We start from the raw sequence: 16,659 nt of genomic DNA on the forward strand, positions 1-16,659 counted from the left end.
CTCCCCCCCCCCTCTCTCTCCCTCTCCCCCCCTCTCTCTCTCCCCCCCCACCCCCCCCCCCCTCTCTCTCTCTCTCTCTCTCTCTCTCTCTCCCTCTCCCCCCCCCCCCCTCTCTCTCTCTCTCTCTCTCTCTCTCTCTCTCTCTCTCTCTCTCTCTCTCTCTCTCTCTCTCTCTCCCTTTTTCTCTCTCACCCTTAGAGCACTGGAACTACTTTGGGATGGACGAGGCTCTGGGTCCAGTAGCTGTGAGTGTGCGCAGGGAGAAGCAGGAGGAGCAAAAGGAACACGGCCAGCAGTACAACTACCGGGTCATCTTCAGAACCTCAGAGGTCAGACAGCTAGCCTCCTGGCTTTACAACTGCTCTCCCTGGACCATGTAACTTATAACAAAGTTAGCAGTTAATGATCCTGCTAGATAGATAGAGATTTCTGGAATTGTTATCAAATCCAGTCATGTTGATTGTCTGTAGGTTAGTTTTTCTGTAGATAAGTCCCTCTCCCCTGTGTCTGTCTTTCTGGTAGTTTCACAGTAAGACTAGCTGGAGGTGAAACTCAGCTCTCCATCCCTCTCTGCTGATTATGTAAGAAGCCCAGAGGGCCATCAGCTGTCCTCTCAGTTCAGCACTGTGTAAAGAAACTATAGGAAAAGCTCTCATCCTCCTCACATCTCCATGGCCTGTCAATGCTACACAACCTCAAACCATTATAGAGAACTCTCCTTTAACATTTCACTGGGAAATCATTTGCTTCATTAAGTTGGAAGGTTGTGATTTTAGTTATGTAGTGACTGCGACACAGCACCATTACATTCCCAGCTATAGATTTAAGACACCTGCCCTGGAGTGTTCAGAGATGGTTGTCTGGGGGTTTTCCCTGGGTTGGAAGGTGGACAGGTGTGTGAATAGACCCTCCAGCTCTGTGTGAGACACCCTAGGACCCCAAGGCCGCAAACCTGGGGAACAACGTCCTTTTGTTAGGGCAGTCTCCTAGGGGAGTGGGAGAGAAAGTTCCCCTCCGTTCCAGCTGCATATGATAGCAGAGTGATTGAGTTCCCTGCCTCTTCTGAACACAATGCACACTCTGTACATATTATGCGTTGCTGAACAACCCACACCCCACCCTCAGCTTTCTACTTCCTCCAGGCCAAAAGTTGGATTCATAACTGAACCTTGTTCTTCTCTGTTATGTCAGATTCCTTTAGATAAATAGTTATGAACTTACTCAGGAGAAGTTAGGGTGTTTGGGAAGCAAAACCGACATGTTCATTTTGGCTATCGCTTTGTTCCATCTTGAAGTGAAAGTTCCATGGACTGGGGATTCCTGAGGCACATTCCTCCTTTCACACCTCTCTCTCTTCCTCTCCTCCTTTTCATCCCACCATCCAGTTGACCACACTCCGGGGGTCTATTCTGGAGGACGCGGTGCCCTCGTCCTCTAAGCATGGCACTACCCGAGGGCTGCCCCTGAAGGAGGTGTTGGAGCACCTGCTTCCAGAGCTGGATGTGCCCTGCCTCCGCCTTGCCCTCAACACGCCCAAGGTCACAGAACAGCTGATGAAACTGGATGAGCAGGGGGTAGGAGGATACATAATACACTACATAAAAATACTCCCTGAAAAGCCCAGCCATGCTACAGCTATATGTTGTTATTGGGCCAGTTATCATATTTCATAGCTCTTTTGATTGGCACTATGTGTTGGCACTATATCATGCTATAAAATGAGGCTAGTCTGATCTCGTATATTTTTTGCACTGCAACATTTCTTAACTTTAAATCTGTCACTCTCCCTGCCCTCTCTAGCTGAGTTTCCAGGTGAAGGTGGGGGTGATGTACTGCAGGGCGGGGCAGAGCAGTGAGGAGGAGATGTACAACAATGAGAAGGCGGGCCCTGCCCTGGAGGAGTTCCTACAGCTGCTGGGGGAGAGGGTCCGCCTCCAGGGCTTCACCAAGTACCGCGCCCAGCTCGACACCAAGAGTACGCTCACACAAACAAACACACACACACACACAAACACACACACTAGCAAAGGTAGTCAAAATTGATAAAAGGTCAAAAATACAGGTCTGATAAATGTAACAGCTGCATAAGAGTAAGATACTCAACAATTGTTTTATTTAAGAAATCCATCAAATATTGACTGTTTTTTAGCACATAACCATTTATGAGAGACAGAAAATCGATGGAATCCAGACAGAGAATTTGTAAACGCCCCCTCACAATCTCCTGTCAACATTCACCATGGCTTTCATCCAAAGATGTGCAACATTACTTATTCATTATTGATGTCTCCTAGAATATTAAATATAGGGCGGAAATGTTTTGTATCAAAATAGCCAATGGGGAATTAACCAATGCATATTTATTTGACAATAGTGGAAAGATACAAAATTGCATGATTGAATAAGATGTGGATTTTTTGTGTCTGCTTTCTTTTCTGAGTGGCAACTTTGTTTACATTATCATCTTCTCAAACATCAAAATGTTCTATCCCACAAAGGGGGACACTAACTGTAAGTAGACCGGTTTCTCTTCTCTCTTGTCATGTAGTTGCCGTGTCAGTGTGTTTAATCCCCATCGGTATATCAACTTTTATAAACATGTGGGTCAAAACCTTTTTGTCCCATGTCCTAAATTAACGACGATACCCCCATCCTTTTGAGACATCGTTTCTTACTTTTTCCCAATGGTAAAGTCCAGGAGAAAAGGTGGTTTGCACAGGTAATAGTACGAATATGGTCTGTTTCTATTTTGAAAGCAATCGGTGAAGTTAAAGTTGAATTAGTTGACAAATAGATTATCCACTTCTCAAACACAGCCAAATGAAAGCTACAGAGCAAGGCTCAAGGTGGGCGTGGCTTGAGCCTTGCTACACACACACAGTCGTGTTTAACTAACCTTGTGGGAACACACAATTGTTTCCCATTCAACATTTTATTTTCTCTAACCCCTAAACCTAACCTTAACCCTAACCTTAACCCAAGAACCTTAATCCTAACCCTAAACCTAACCTTTAACCCCTAATTCTAACCCTAACACTAATTTTAACCTTAACCCTAAACCCCCTAGAAATTGAGTTTTTCCTTATAGGGACTAACAATTTCTCTTAGTTTACTATAGTTAAACACTTACACACAGACAAACACACACACACACACAGCACAGACAGTGCATTTAAAAGTGTGATTGGCCTTTTGTATTTGACCAAGGATGTAGCGGGACATGCTCCTGTGTGGGAACCTGACTGACCCTCTCTCTGACCTCCTCACTCCAGGTCTCACAGCATGAATTATGAGTCCTGTAGAATCTGCTTCATATTTGCTGTAGGCGGTGCTCTGATCTGCCTTGTGTGTTATCAACAACAGTTTGGGGTAATCTCTGGAATCCAGGAAATAGGTTTTCCTCTCCTGTCTCTTGCAGGTTTTTTATGTGTAGTCCCTTTTACTTCATGTAGCCTGTTTTTCTTTCAAATCTCTTGTAACCCTTCATTTCCCCTTGCTCCTCTTATCAATCCACTCTACCTGTTCCTCTGACCAACCCTTTCTCATACCCCTAACTCCCTCCCTCCCTCCCTCCCTCCCTCCCTCCCTCCTTCTGTCTCTGGTGTATTGAGGACTAAATCAGGTCCACTATGGCTGGCCCACACGCTCCACTACATCCTTTATGTTCCTAATGAGAGCAGAGCAGGAAATGGCAGCTCATCGCAATTATGCACTTAATTACATTAGACTATTTCTGGCACTTCCTGTATCCATAAGCTCAATGAATATGAACATTCCTCTTTTGTCCATACATTTTGGTTGTGGTGGCTGTCTTGGTAATTTCTGCACCCAGAACCAAATCAGTTAATGTGATGAGAGACAAGCGCATGGGTACCTTTGCTCTTAAGGTTATGGTATTTTTAGATGTTGTATTTTTAAGCAACAATACAGTATTATTGATAGGGCTCTACCTGTATGACTAAAATTATTTGTTGTTGTTTTCCTTTCACGCTATGTCGGCAGACATTGATCAGGCTACGCTAGCATGGTTATTGTTTGGGCTATGAAACAGGAGACAGTCGTGTACATAAAGCACTGAGCAGATAGGTTGCAGGAGGACAGAGTTGGGTTGCAGGAGGACAGAGTTGGGTTGCAGGAGTAGGACAATGGGGTCTTATATTGTGGCGCTCCTCTCTCTTCCTCCAGCTGATTCCACTGGCACCCACTCCCTGTACACGGCCTACAGGGACTATGAGATTATGTTCCACGTGTCTACCCTGCTGCCCTACACACCCAACAACAAACAACAGGTAAGGAAGGGCTCCATGATATCACATAATAAATTAATATCTAAGTGACATGCTTTAGGATAACATGATATGCCATAGATGGATTCAATTATTAATCAAGTTTAATGCTGCCATGTAGAAGAATAGGATATTCATTGAGATAGTGTAATTCTTGTACGGTTATACCATGTTTGTCCTTGCTGTGTTGTAGTTGCTGAGGAAGAGACACATTGGGAATGACATCGTTACCATAGTGTTCCAGGAGCCGGGAGCGCTCCCCTTCACCCCCAAGACCATCCGCTCCCACTTCCAACACGTGTTCATCATCGTCCGTGTGCACAGCCCCTGCTCCGACAATACCTGCTACAGGTGAGTGTAAACCGTGTTCAGACCACTAGAGGGCCTGGCGGTCACTAACAACCTGGAAAGCCCCTGGTACTACTACAGTGGTTGTTTTGAACAACTCACACAGGTAGATAACATAATGAGGAAAGAGAACCACTGGAAAGCATGGTCACAAACCCAGATAAAATCACTTGGGTAACTACTAGCGCTCCTCTTTTCTCTCTGTAGCCAGGGTACTATAGGCAGGAGACTGTAGGCAGGGTACTATAGGCAGGGTACTGTAGGTAGGGAAATATAGGCAGGGTACTGTAGGCAGGGTACTATAGGCAGGGTACTGTAGGCAGGGTACTATAGGCAGGGTAATGTAGGCAGGGTACTGTAGGCAGGGTAATATAGGCAGGGTAATATAGGCAGGGTACTGTAGGCAGGGTAATGTGGGCAGGGTAATGTAGGCAGGGTACTATAGGCAGGATACTATAAGCAGAGTACTGTAGACAGGGCACTGTTTATTTTATTTTATTTTACCTTTATTTAACTAGGCAAGTCAGTTAAGAACAAATTCTTATTTACAATGACGGCCTACACCGGCCAAACCCGGACGATGCTGGGCCAATTGTGCGCCGCCCTATGGGACTCCCAGTCACGGCCGGTTGTGATACAGCCTGGAATCAAACCAGGGGGTCTGTAGTGACGCCTCAAGCACTGAGATGCAGTGCCTTAGACCGCTGCGCCACTCGGGAGCCCCAAGTGTAGGCAGGGTACTGTAGCCAGGGTACTGTAGGCAGGATACTATAGGTAGGGTACTGTAGGCAGGATACTATAGGCAGGGTACTGTAGGCAGGATACTGTAGCCAGGGTACTGTAGCCAGGGTACTGTAGGCAGGATAATATAAGCAGGGTACTGTAGGCAGGATACTATAGGCAGGGTACTGTAGGCAGGATACTGTAGCCAGGGCTCTGTAGGCAGGGTACTGTAGGCAGGATACTATAGGCAGGGTACTATAGGCAGGGTACTGTAGGCAGGATACTGTAGGCAGGATACTATAAGCAGGGTACTGTAGTCAGGGTTCTGTAGGCAGGGTACTGTAGCCAGGGTACTATAGGCAGGGTACTATAGGCAGGATACTATAGGCAGGGTACTATAGGCCAGGATTTTGTAGGCAGGGTACTGTAGGCAGGATACTATAGGCAGGGTACTGTAGGCAGGGTAATATAGGCAGGGTACTGTAGGCAGGGTACTTTAGCCAGGGTACTGTAGGCAGGGTACTATAGGCAGGATACTGTCGGCAGGGTACTGTAGGCAGGATACTATAGGCAGGGTACTGTAGGCAGGGTAATATAGGCAGGATACTGTAGGTAGGATACTATATGCAGGATACTGTTGGCAGGGTACAGTAGGCAGGATACTGTAGGCAGGGTACTGTAGCCAGGGTTCTATAGGTAGAGTACTGTAGGCAGGGTACTATAGGCAGGATACTGTAGGTAGGATACTGTAGACAGGATACTGTAGGCAGGGTACTGTAGCCAGGGTACTATAGGCAGGGGACTGTAGCTAGGGTACTGTAGGCAGGGTACTGTAGGAAGGGTACTGTAGGCAGGGTACTGTAGGCAGGGTACTGTAGGCAGGGTACTGTAGCCAGGGTACTATTGGCAGGGTACTGTAGGCAGGGTACTGTAGCCAGGGTACTGTAGTCAGGGTTCTGTAGGCAGGGTACTGTAGCCAGGGTACTATAGGCAGGGTACTGTAGCCAGGGTTCTGTAGGCAGGGTACTGTAGCCAGGGTACTGTAGCCAGGGTACTATAGGCAGGGTACTGTAGGCAGGGTACTGTAGCCAGGGTACTATGAGCAGGGGACTGTAGCTAGGGTACTGTAGCTAGGGTACTGTAGGCAGGGTACTATTGGCAGGGTACTGTAGCCAGGGTACTATAGGCAGGGTACTATAGGCAGGGTACTATAGGCCAGGATACTATAGGCAGGGTAAAATAGGCAGGGTACTGTAGGCAGAGTACTGTAGCCAGGCACTGTTTATTTTATTTAATTTTACCTTTATTTAACTAGGCAAGTCAGTTAAGAACAAATTCTTATTTACAATGATGGCCTACACCTGCCAAACCCGGACGACGCTGGGCCAATTGTGCGCCGCCCTATGGGACTCCCAGTCACGGCCGGTTGTGATACAGCCTGGAATCAAACCAGGGGGTCTGTAGTGACGCCTCAAGCACTGAGATGCAGTGCCTTAGACCGCTGCGCCACTCGGGAGCCCCAAGTGTAGGCAGGGTACTGTAGCCAGGGTACTGTAGGCAGGATACTATAGGTAGGGTACTGTAGGCAGGATACTATAGGCAGGGTACTGTAGGCAGGATACTGTAGCCAGGGTACTGTAGCCAGGGTACTGTAGGCAGGATAATATAAGCAGGGTACTGTAGGCAGGATACTATAGGCAGGGTACTGTAGGCAGGATACTGTAGCCAGGGCTCTGTAGGCAGGGTACTGTAGGCAGGATACTATAGGCAGGGTACTATAGGCAGGGTACTGTAGGCAGGATACTGTAGGCAGGATACTATAAGCAGGGTACTGTAGTCAGGGTTCTGTAGGCAGGGTACTGTAGCCAGGGTACTATAGGCAGGGTACTATAGGCAGGATACTATAGGCAGGGTACTATAGGCCAGGGTACTGTAGGCAGGATACTATAGGCAGGGTACTGTAGGCAGGGTAATATAGGCAGGGTACTGTAGGCAGGGTACTTTAGCCAGGGTACTGTAGGCAGGGTACTATAGGCAGGATACTGTCGGCAGGGTACTGTAGGCAGGGTACTATAGGCAGGGTACTGTAGGCAGGGTAATATAGGCAGGATACTGTAGGTAGGATACTATATGCAGGATACTGTAGGCAGGATACTGTAGGCAGGGTACTATAGGTAGAGTACTGTAGGCAGGGTACTATAGGCAGGATACTGTAGGTAGGATACTGTAGACAGGATACTGTAGGCAGGGTACTGTAGCCAGGGTACTATAGGCAGGGGACTGTAGCTAGGGTACTGTAGGCAGGGTACTGTAGGAAGGGTACTGTAGGCAGGGTACTGTAGGCAGGGTACTGTAGGCAGGGTACTGTAGCCAGGGTACTATTGGCAGGGTACTGTAGGCAGGGTACTGTAGCCAGGGTACTGTAGTCAGGGTTCTGTAGGCAGGGTACTGTAGCCAGGGTACTATAGGCAGGGTACTGTAGCCAGGGTTCTGTAGGCAGGGTACTGTAGCCAGGGTACTATAGGCAGGGTACTGTAGGCAGGGTACTGTAGCCAGGGTACTATAAGCAGGGGACTGTAGCTAGGGTACTGTAGCTAGGGTACTGTAGCCAGGGTACTATAGGCAGGGTACTATAGGCAGGGTACTATAGGCCAGGATACTATAGGCAGGGTAAAATAGGCAGGGTACTGTAGGCAGAGTACTGTAGCCAGGGCACTGTTTATTTTATTTAATTTTACCTTTATTTAACTAGGCAAGTCAGTTAAGAACAAATTCTTATTTACAATGATGGCCTACACCTGCCAAACCCGGACGACGCTGGGCCAATTGTGCGCCGCCCTATGGGACTCCCAGTCACGGCCGGTTGTGATACAGCCTGGAATCGAACCAGGGGGTCTGTAGTGACGCATCAAGCACTGAGATGCAGTGCCTTAGACCGCTGCGCCACTCGGGAGCCCCAAGTGTAGGCAGGGTACTGTAGCCAGGGTACTGTAGGCAGGATACTATAGGCAGGGTACTGTAGCCAGGATACTATAGGCAGGATACTGTAGGCATGATACTATAGGCAGGGTACTGTAGGCAGGATACTGTAGCCAGGGTACTGTAGACAGGATACTATAAGCAGGGTACTGTAGCCAGGGTTCTGTAGTCAGGGTTCTGTAGGCAGGGTACTGTAGCCAGGGTACTATAGGCAGGGTACTATAGGCAGGGTACTATATGCCAGGATACTGTTAGCAGGGTACTGTAGACAGGATAATGTAGGCAGGGTACTGTAGCCAGGGTTCTATAGGTAGAGTACTGTAGGCAGGGTACTATAGGCAGGATACTGTAGGTAGGATTCTATAGGCAGGATACTGTAGACAGGGTACTGTAGGCAGGATACTGTAGGCAGGGTACTGTAGCCAGGGTACTATAGGCAGGGGACTGTAGCTAGGGTACTGTAGCTAGGGTACTGTAGGCAGGGTACTGTAGGCAGGGTACTGTAGCCAGGGTTCTATTGGCAGGGTACTGTAGGCAGGGTACTGTAGCCAGGGTTCTATTGGCAGGGTACTGTAGCCAGGGTACTGTAGCCAGGGTTCTGTAGGCAGGGTACTGTTGCCAGGGTACTATAGGCAGGGTACTATAGGCAGGATACTATAGGCAGGGTACTGTAGCCAGGGTACTGTAGTCAGGGTTCTGTAGGCAGGGTACTGTAGCCAGGGTACTATAGGCAGGGTACTATAGGCAGGGTACTATAGGCAGGATACTATAGGCAGGTTACTATAGGCCAGGATACTGTAGGCAGGATACTATAGGCAGGATACTGTAGGCAGGGTAATATAGGCAGGGTACTGTAGGCAGGGTACTGTAGCCAGGGTACTGTAGGCAGGGTACTATTGGCAGGATACTGTCGGCAGGGTACTGTAGGCAGGATACTATAGGCATGATACTATAGGCAGGGTAATATAGGCAGGGTACTGTTGGCAGGGTACTATAGGCAGGATACTGTAGGCAGGATACTGTAGGCAGGGTACTGTAGGCAGGGTACTGTAGGCAAGGGTGCTGTAGCCAGGGTACTTTAGGCAGAGTACTGTAGGCAGGGGACTGTAGGCAGGGTACTGTAGGCAGGATACTGTAGGCAGGGTACTATATGCAGGGTACTATAGGCAGGGTACTGTAGGCAGGGTACTGTAGGCAGAGTACTGTAGACAGGGTACTGTAGGCAGGATACTGTAGGCAGGGTACTATAGGCAGGGTACTATAGGCAGGGTAATATAGGCAGGGTACTGTAGGCAGGGTACTGTAGCCAGGGTACTGTAGGCAGGGTACTATAGGCAGGATACTGTAGGCAGGGTACTGTAGTCAGGGTTCTGTAGGCAGGGTACTGTAGCCAGGGTACTATAGGCAGGGTACTATAGGCCAGGATACCGTTGGCAGGGTACTGTAGGTAGGATACTGTAGGCAGGGTACTGTAGCCAGGGTTCTATATGCAGAGTACTGTAGGCAGGGTACTATAGGCAGGATACTGTAGGTAGGATTCTATAGGCAGGATACTGTAGACAGGGTACTGTAGGCAGGATACTGTAGGCAGGGTACTATAGGCAGGGGACTGTAGCTAGGGTACTGTAGCTAGGGTACTGTAGGCAGGGTACTGTAGCCAGGGTTCTATTGGCAGGGTACTGTAGCCAGGGTACTGTAGCCAGGGTTCTGTAGGCAGGGTACTGTTGCCAGGGTACTATAGGCAGGGTACTATAGGCAGGATACTATAGGCAGGGTACTGTAGCCAGGGTACTGTAGTCAGGGTTCTGTAGGCAGGGTACTGTAGCCAGGGTACTATAGGCAGGGTACTATAGGCAGGGTACTATAGGCAGGATACCATAGGCAGGGTACTATGGGCCAGGATACTGTAGGCAGGGTACTGTAGGCAGGATACTATAGGCAGGGTATGTAGGCAGGGTAATATAGGCAGGGTACTGTAGGCAGGGTACTGTCGGCAGGGTACTGTAGGCAGGATACTATAGGCATGATACTATAGGCAGGGTAATATAGGCAGGGTACTGTTGGCAGGGTACTATAGGCAGGATACTGTAGGTAGGATACTATAGGCAGGATACTGTAGGCAGGGTACTGTAGGCAGGGTACTGTAGGCAAGGGTACTGTAGCCAGGGTACTATAGGCAGAGTACTGTAGGCAGGGGACTGTAGGCAGGGGACTGTAGGCAGGGTACTGTAGGCAGAGTACTATAGGCAGAGTACTATAGGCAGGGTACTGTAGGCAGGATACTGTAGGCAGGGTACTATAGGCAGGGTACTGTAGCCAGGGTACTGTAGCCAGGGTTCTGTAGGCAGGGTACTGTTGCCAGGGTACTATAGGCAGGGTACTATAGGCAGGATACTATAAGCAGGGTACTGTAGCCAGGGTACTGTAGTCAGGGTTCTGTAGGCAGGGTACTGTAGCCAGGGTACTATAGGCAGGGTACTATAGGCAGGATACTATAGGCAGGTTACTATAGGCCAGGATACTGTAGGCAGGGTACTGTAGGCAGGATACTATAGGCAGGATACTGTAGGCAGGGTAATATAGGCAGGGTACTGTAGGCAGGGTACTGTAGCCAGGGTACTGTAGGCAGGGTACTATTGGCAGGATACTGTCGGCAGGGTACTGTAGGCAGGATACTATAGGCATGATACTATAGGCAGGGTAATATAGGCAGGGTACTGTTGGCAGGGTACTATAGGCAGGATACTGTAGGCAGGATACTGTAGGCAGGATACTGTAGGCAGGATACTGTAGGCAGGGTACTGTAGGCAGGGTACTGTAGGCAAGGGTGCTGTAGGCAGGGTACTGTAGTCAGGGTTCTGTAGGCAGGGTACTATAGGCCAGGATACCGTTGGCAGGGTACTGTAGGTAGGATACTGTAGGCAGGGTACTGTAGCCAGGGTTCTATATGCAGAGTACTGTAGGCAGGGTACTATAGGCAGGATACTGTAGGTAGGATTCTATAGGCAGGATACTGTAGACAGGGTACTGTAGGCAGGATACTGTAGGCAGGGTACTATAGGCAGGGGACTGTAGCTAGGGTACTGTAGCTAGGGTACTGTAGGCAGGGTACTGTAGCCAGGGTTCTATTGGCAGGGTACTGTAGCCAGGGTACTGTAGCCAGGGTTCTGTAGGCAGGGTACTGTTGCCAGGGTACTATAGGCAGGGTACTATAGGCAGGATACTATAGGCAGGGTACTGTAGCCAGGGTACTGTAGTCAGGGTTCTGTAGGTAGGGTACTGTAGCCAGGGTACTATAGGCAGGGTACTATAGGCAGGGTACTATAGGCAGGGTACTATAGGCAGGATACCATAGGCAGGGTACTATGGGCCAGGATACTGTAGGCAGGGTACTGTAGGCAGGATACTATAGGCAGGGTACTGTAGGCAGGGTAATATAGGCAGGGTACTGTAGGCAGGGTACTGTCGGCAGGGTACTGTAGGCAGGATACTATAGGCATGATACTATAGGCAGGGTAATATAGGCAGGGTACTGTTGGCAGGGTACTATAGGCAGGATACTGTAGGTAGGATACTATAGGCAGGATACTGTAGGCAGGGTACTGTAGGCAAGGGTACTGTAGCCAGGGTACTATAGGCAGAGTACTGTAGGCAGGGGACTGTAGGCAGGGGACTGTAGCCAGGGGACTGTAGGCAGGGGACTGTAGCCAGGGTACTGTAGGCAGGGTACTATAGGCAGGTTACTATAGGCCAGGATACTGTAGGCAGGGTACTGTAGGCAGGATACTATAGGCAGGATACTGTAGGCAGGGTAATATAGGCAGGGTACTGTAGGCAGGGTACTGTAGCCAGGGTACTGTAGGCAGGGTACTATTGGCAGGATACTGTCGGCAGGGTACTGTAGGCAGGATACTATAGGCATGATACTATAGGCAGGGTAATATAGGCAGGGTACTGTTGGCAGGGTACTATAGGCAGGATACTGTAGGCAGGATACTGTAGGCAGGATACTGTAGGCAGGGTTCTGTAGGCAGGGTACTGTAGGCAAGGGTGCTGTAGCCAGGGTACTTTAGGCAGAGTACTGTAGGCAGGGGACTGTAGGCAGGGTACTGTAGGCAGGATACTGTAGGCAGGGTACTATATGCAGGGTACTATAGGCAGGGTACTGTAGGCAGGGTACTGTAGGCAGAGTACTGTAGACAGGGTACTGTAGGCAGGATACTGTAGGCAGGGTACTATAGGCAGGGTACTATAGGCAGGGTAATATAGGCAGGATACTGTAGGCAGGGTACTGTAGCCAGGGTACTGTAGGCAGGGTACTATAGGCAGGATACTGTAGGCAGGGTACTGTAGTCAGGGTTCTGTAGGCAGGGTACTGTAGCCAGGGTACTATAGGCAGGGTACTATAGGCAGGATACTATAGGCAGGGTACTATAGGCCAGGATACCGTTGGCAGGGTACTGTAGGTAGGATACTGTAGGCAGGGTACTGTAGCCAGGGTTCTATATGCAGAGTACTGTAGGCAGGGTACTATAGGCAGGATACTGTAGGTAGGATTCTATAGGCAGGATACTGTAGACAGGGTACTGTAGGCAGGATACTGTAGGCAGGGTACTATAGGCAGGGGACTGTAGCTAGGGTACTGTAGCTAGGGTACTGTAGGCAGGGTACTGTAGCCAGGGTTCTATTGGCAGGGTACTGTAGCCAGGGTACTGTTGCCAGGGTACTATAGGCAGGGTACTATAGGCAGGATACTATAGGCAGGGTACTGTAGCCAGGGTACTGTAGTCAGGGTTCTGTAGGTAGGGTACTGTAGCCAGGGTACTATAGGCAGGGTACTATAGGCAGGATACCATAGGCAGGGTACTATGGGCCAGGATACTGTAGGCAGGGTACTGTAGGCAGGATACTATAGGCAGGGTACTGTAGGCAGGGTAATATAGGCAGGGTACTGTAGGCAGGGTACTGTCGGCAGGGTACTGTAGGCAGGATACTATAGGCATGATACTATAGGCAGGGTAATATAGGCAGGATACTGTAGGTAGGATACTATAGGCAGGATACTGTAGGCAGGGTACTGTAGGCAGGGTACTGTAGGCAAGGGTACTGTAGCCAGGGTACTATAGGCAGAGTACTGTAGGCAGGGGACTGTAGGCAGGGGACTGTAGGCAGGGTACTGTAGGCAGAGTACTATAGGCAGAGTACTATAGGCAGGGTACTGTAGGCAGGATACTGTAGGCAGGGTACTATAGGCAGGGTACTGTAGCCAGGGTACTGTAGGCCATGATACTGTAGGCAGGATACTATAGGCAGGGTACTGTAGGCAGGGTAATATAGGCAGGGTACTGTAGGCAGGGTACTGTATGCAGGATACTGTAGGCAGGGTACTATAGGCAGGGTACTATAGGCAGAGTACTGTAGGCAGGGTACTGTAGTCAGGATACTGTAGGCAGGGTACTATAGGCAAGGTACTATAGGCAGGGTACTGTAGGCAGGGTACTGTAGGCAGAGTACTATAGGCAGAGTACTGTAGGCAGGGTACTATAGACAGGATACTATAGGCAGGATACTATAGGCAGGGTACTGTAGGCAGGGTAATATAGGCAGGGTACTATAGGCAGGATACTGTAGGTAGGATACTGTAGCCAGGGTTCTATTGGCAGGGTACTACAGGCAGGGTACTATAGGTAGGGTACTCTAGGCAGGGTACTGTAGGTAGGGTACTGTAGGCAGGGTACTGTAGGTAGGGTACTGTAGCCAGGGTACGGTAGCCAGGGTACTGTAGGCAGGGTGCTGTAGGCAGAGGACTGTAGGCAGGGTACTGTAGGAAGTGTACTGTAGGCAGGGTACTGTAGGCAGGGTACTGTAGCCAGGGTACTATAGGCAGGGTACTATAAGCAGGGTACTATAGGCAGGGTACTATAGGCAGGGTGCTATAGGCAGGGGACTGTAGCCAGGGTACTATAGGCAGGGTACTATAGGCAGGGTACTCTAGGCAGGGTACTGTAGGCAGGGTACTATAGGCAGAGTACTGTAGGCAGGGTACTGTAGCCAGGATACTTTAGGCAGGGTACTATAGGCAGGGTACTGTAGGCAGGGTACTGTAGGCAGAGTACTATAGGCAGAGTACTGTAGGCAGGGTACTGTATGCAGGATACTGTAGGCAGGGTACTATAGGCAGGGTACTATAGGCAGAGTACTGTAGGCAGGGTACTGTAGTCAGGATACTGTAGGCAGGGTACTATAGGCAAGGTACTATAGGCAGGGTACTGTAGGCAGGGTACTGTAGGCAGAGTACTATAGGCAGAGTACTGTAGGCAGGGTACTATAGGCAAGGTACTATAGGCAGGGTACTGTAGGCAGGGTACTGTAGGCAGAGTACTATAGGCAGAGTACTGTAGGCAGGATACTGTAGGCAGGGTACTATAGCCAGGGTACTGTAGCCATTTGTTTGATTATGGTTGACGAGGAGAGATCACCCCTGCAGCTGCTGTCTAGCTGATGGGATGGGGCCCTACTCTACTGTTCTCCCTGTGATCACGGAGCTCTGTGGCATTCTCACTGACACGCTCACCCCCACCTCAGCCCCTGCCACACACACACACACACTCACTCACTCAACTCTCCTGCCTACCACACTGCCTTGGGGCAACGGAGCTGGAGCGATCCGAAGGAGTTAGCAGCATACACATCAATGATTCCCTTGCTGGACGAGCGAATCAGAGGATTCTTGAGCAGCCATGCAGTGCTCTGTCCCTCAGTGCTCACAGACCCTCCCCGAGGAACACTTGTACAGGCTCTGGGTCTCAGCTCAAACCTCATCAAAGTTGGGCTAATTTATTCTGAACCCTCCCCTCCAGTAACCAATCTACCAACCCCCAGCTCTGCCTGCCAAACATTGGATTCCCTCCTCAGCTGGAGTTGTTCTTTTTTAATGGGGACATCTTTTGATTTGAAGCCAACGAGTGTCGTCGAGGAGAAGAGGCTGAGAGGGAGAAATGCTGGCTTTTCTTCTTGGATGAAATAGAGAGCGGGACCCTGAAGCAGTGAAGACTCCACTCCACCCAGCGTTCAGCTTCCAGCCTCTGACTCAGTCCCATGGATCTAATGAACACACTACAAGTTCCAAACCCTATCTGTTCTGTTCTGCCACCAGAGAGCTGATACGCTAGAAGCCTGATTTGCTTGGAGCCTGGGATGCCATTTCAAAGAGGAGTAAGAAACTCACACGATCTAGAAACAGAACAACGGTTGGACGGGCAGCGCAAGCAGCTATAATTAGCTGGATAAAGCTGTGTGTACCTGCAGTAGTGTGATCAGACCAAGCAGACAGGATAGGAGGATTCACTTCAAGGATACTTATTTTTGTAATGCCTAGCCCAGGAGTTGGTAGAGGTACTTAAATAGTCGAACTGGGAACCGTAAGGTTCAGATGCCGGAGCAAGAGCAGGTGGGTCAGGGGTTTGTGTCACGGTGTGTGTGTTACTGTGTGTCTGTGTGTGTGTGTGTAGGAGGGATCCGAGATGTGATGCTGATGACCTGTGTGAAAAGGAGGGGGTCAGTGGACACAGGGGTTTCAGCACACACACACACACGGCTGCACTACTGTGATTTATGGCATAATGTGTGATACAATGACTATGTTTTGCCAAGGTTCTATTGGATATTTTTGTTCTTGTCACAGTACATTATGAAGTAACTACAGTAGCTTTAGATATTGATCAGTATTGAGTGTGTGACTGGCTCTGTATCCTGTTAGCACACAGTAAAAGCAGGATCTTTGGAATGATGCATCTGTGATCTTCAGGCCAACAGAGCAGTAGTTGGTCTGTGGCCAGCCTAGTGATACAGCCTAGTGATAATCTCGTGCCATCAACTGCTGTCCAAACACAGATAGGTCAACTCACCCATATTGCATAACGATCAGAGCTTTGTTTAGAAAATAGGGAGAAGCCTCCTCCTCTCCACTCCACGTCTCTTCTCTGTGATCTGGGGACTAGGGCTGGCTGAGAGTGGCCGTCTCAGTGGTAGCTGGCTTGTCAGCTGCGCTGAATGTATATTTATATACGCCTGCCTGGTTTAGCGAGGCGCGGGCTGTAATGTCACGGCTGCATGCGATGGCTGTGTTATCTGTTTAATGGACTGGACTGAGGCTTGTCATGACTTTGACATCAGCCTACATGAGCTTGGCCTGCAGTGGGTTTCTATAGTGCTACTGTTCAGCTTTTCCTCAACATTGTTAGATAATATATGGATTTGGCAGCCAATCATTGTCAGTCATCTGCATCAGAACTAGGTTAGCTTTCATGCTAACTTTTCTCAT

The 16,659-nt window shown here is 49.3% G+C and overlaps 1 protein-coding gene across 2 annotated transcripts in view; it reads left to right on the forward strand.

Annotated features, from left to right (window-relative positions):
* LOC311102884 (signal-induced proliferation-associated 1-like protein 1) overlaps positions 1-16,659 on the forward strand; it is an 88,429-nt gene that overhangs the window by 41,586 nt on the left and 30,184 nt on the right. For both annotated transcript variants that reach the window (XM_084144342.1, XM_084144343.1), the window contains exons 3-7: positions 199-329; positions 1,386-1,574; positions 1,801-1,975; positions 4,186-4,289; positions 4,480-4,637. In XM_084144342.1, the coding sequence (XP_084000468.1) occupies positions 199-329; positions 1,386-1,574; positions 1,801-1,975; positions 4,186-4,289; positions 4,480-4,637 (757 nt within the window). The remainder of the gene's footprint in view (positions 1-198; positions 330-1,385; positions 1,575-1,800; positions 1,976-4,185; positions 4,290-4,479; positions 4,638-16,659) is intronic.

Source organism: Coregonus lavaretus (genome assembly GCF_964263955.1).
Source record: "Coregonus lavaretus genome assembly, chromosome: 27".
In the NCBI taxonomy this organism is placed as follows: Eukaryota; Metazoa; Chordata; class Actinopteri; order Salmoniformes; family Salmonidae; genus Coregonus; species Coregonus lavaretus.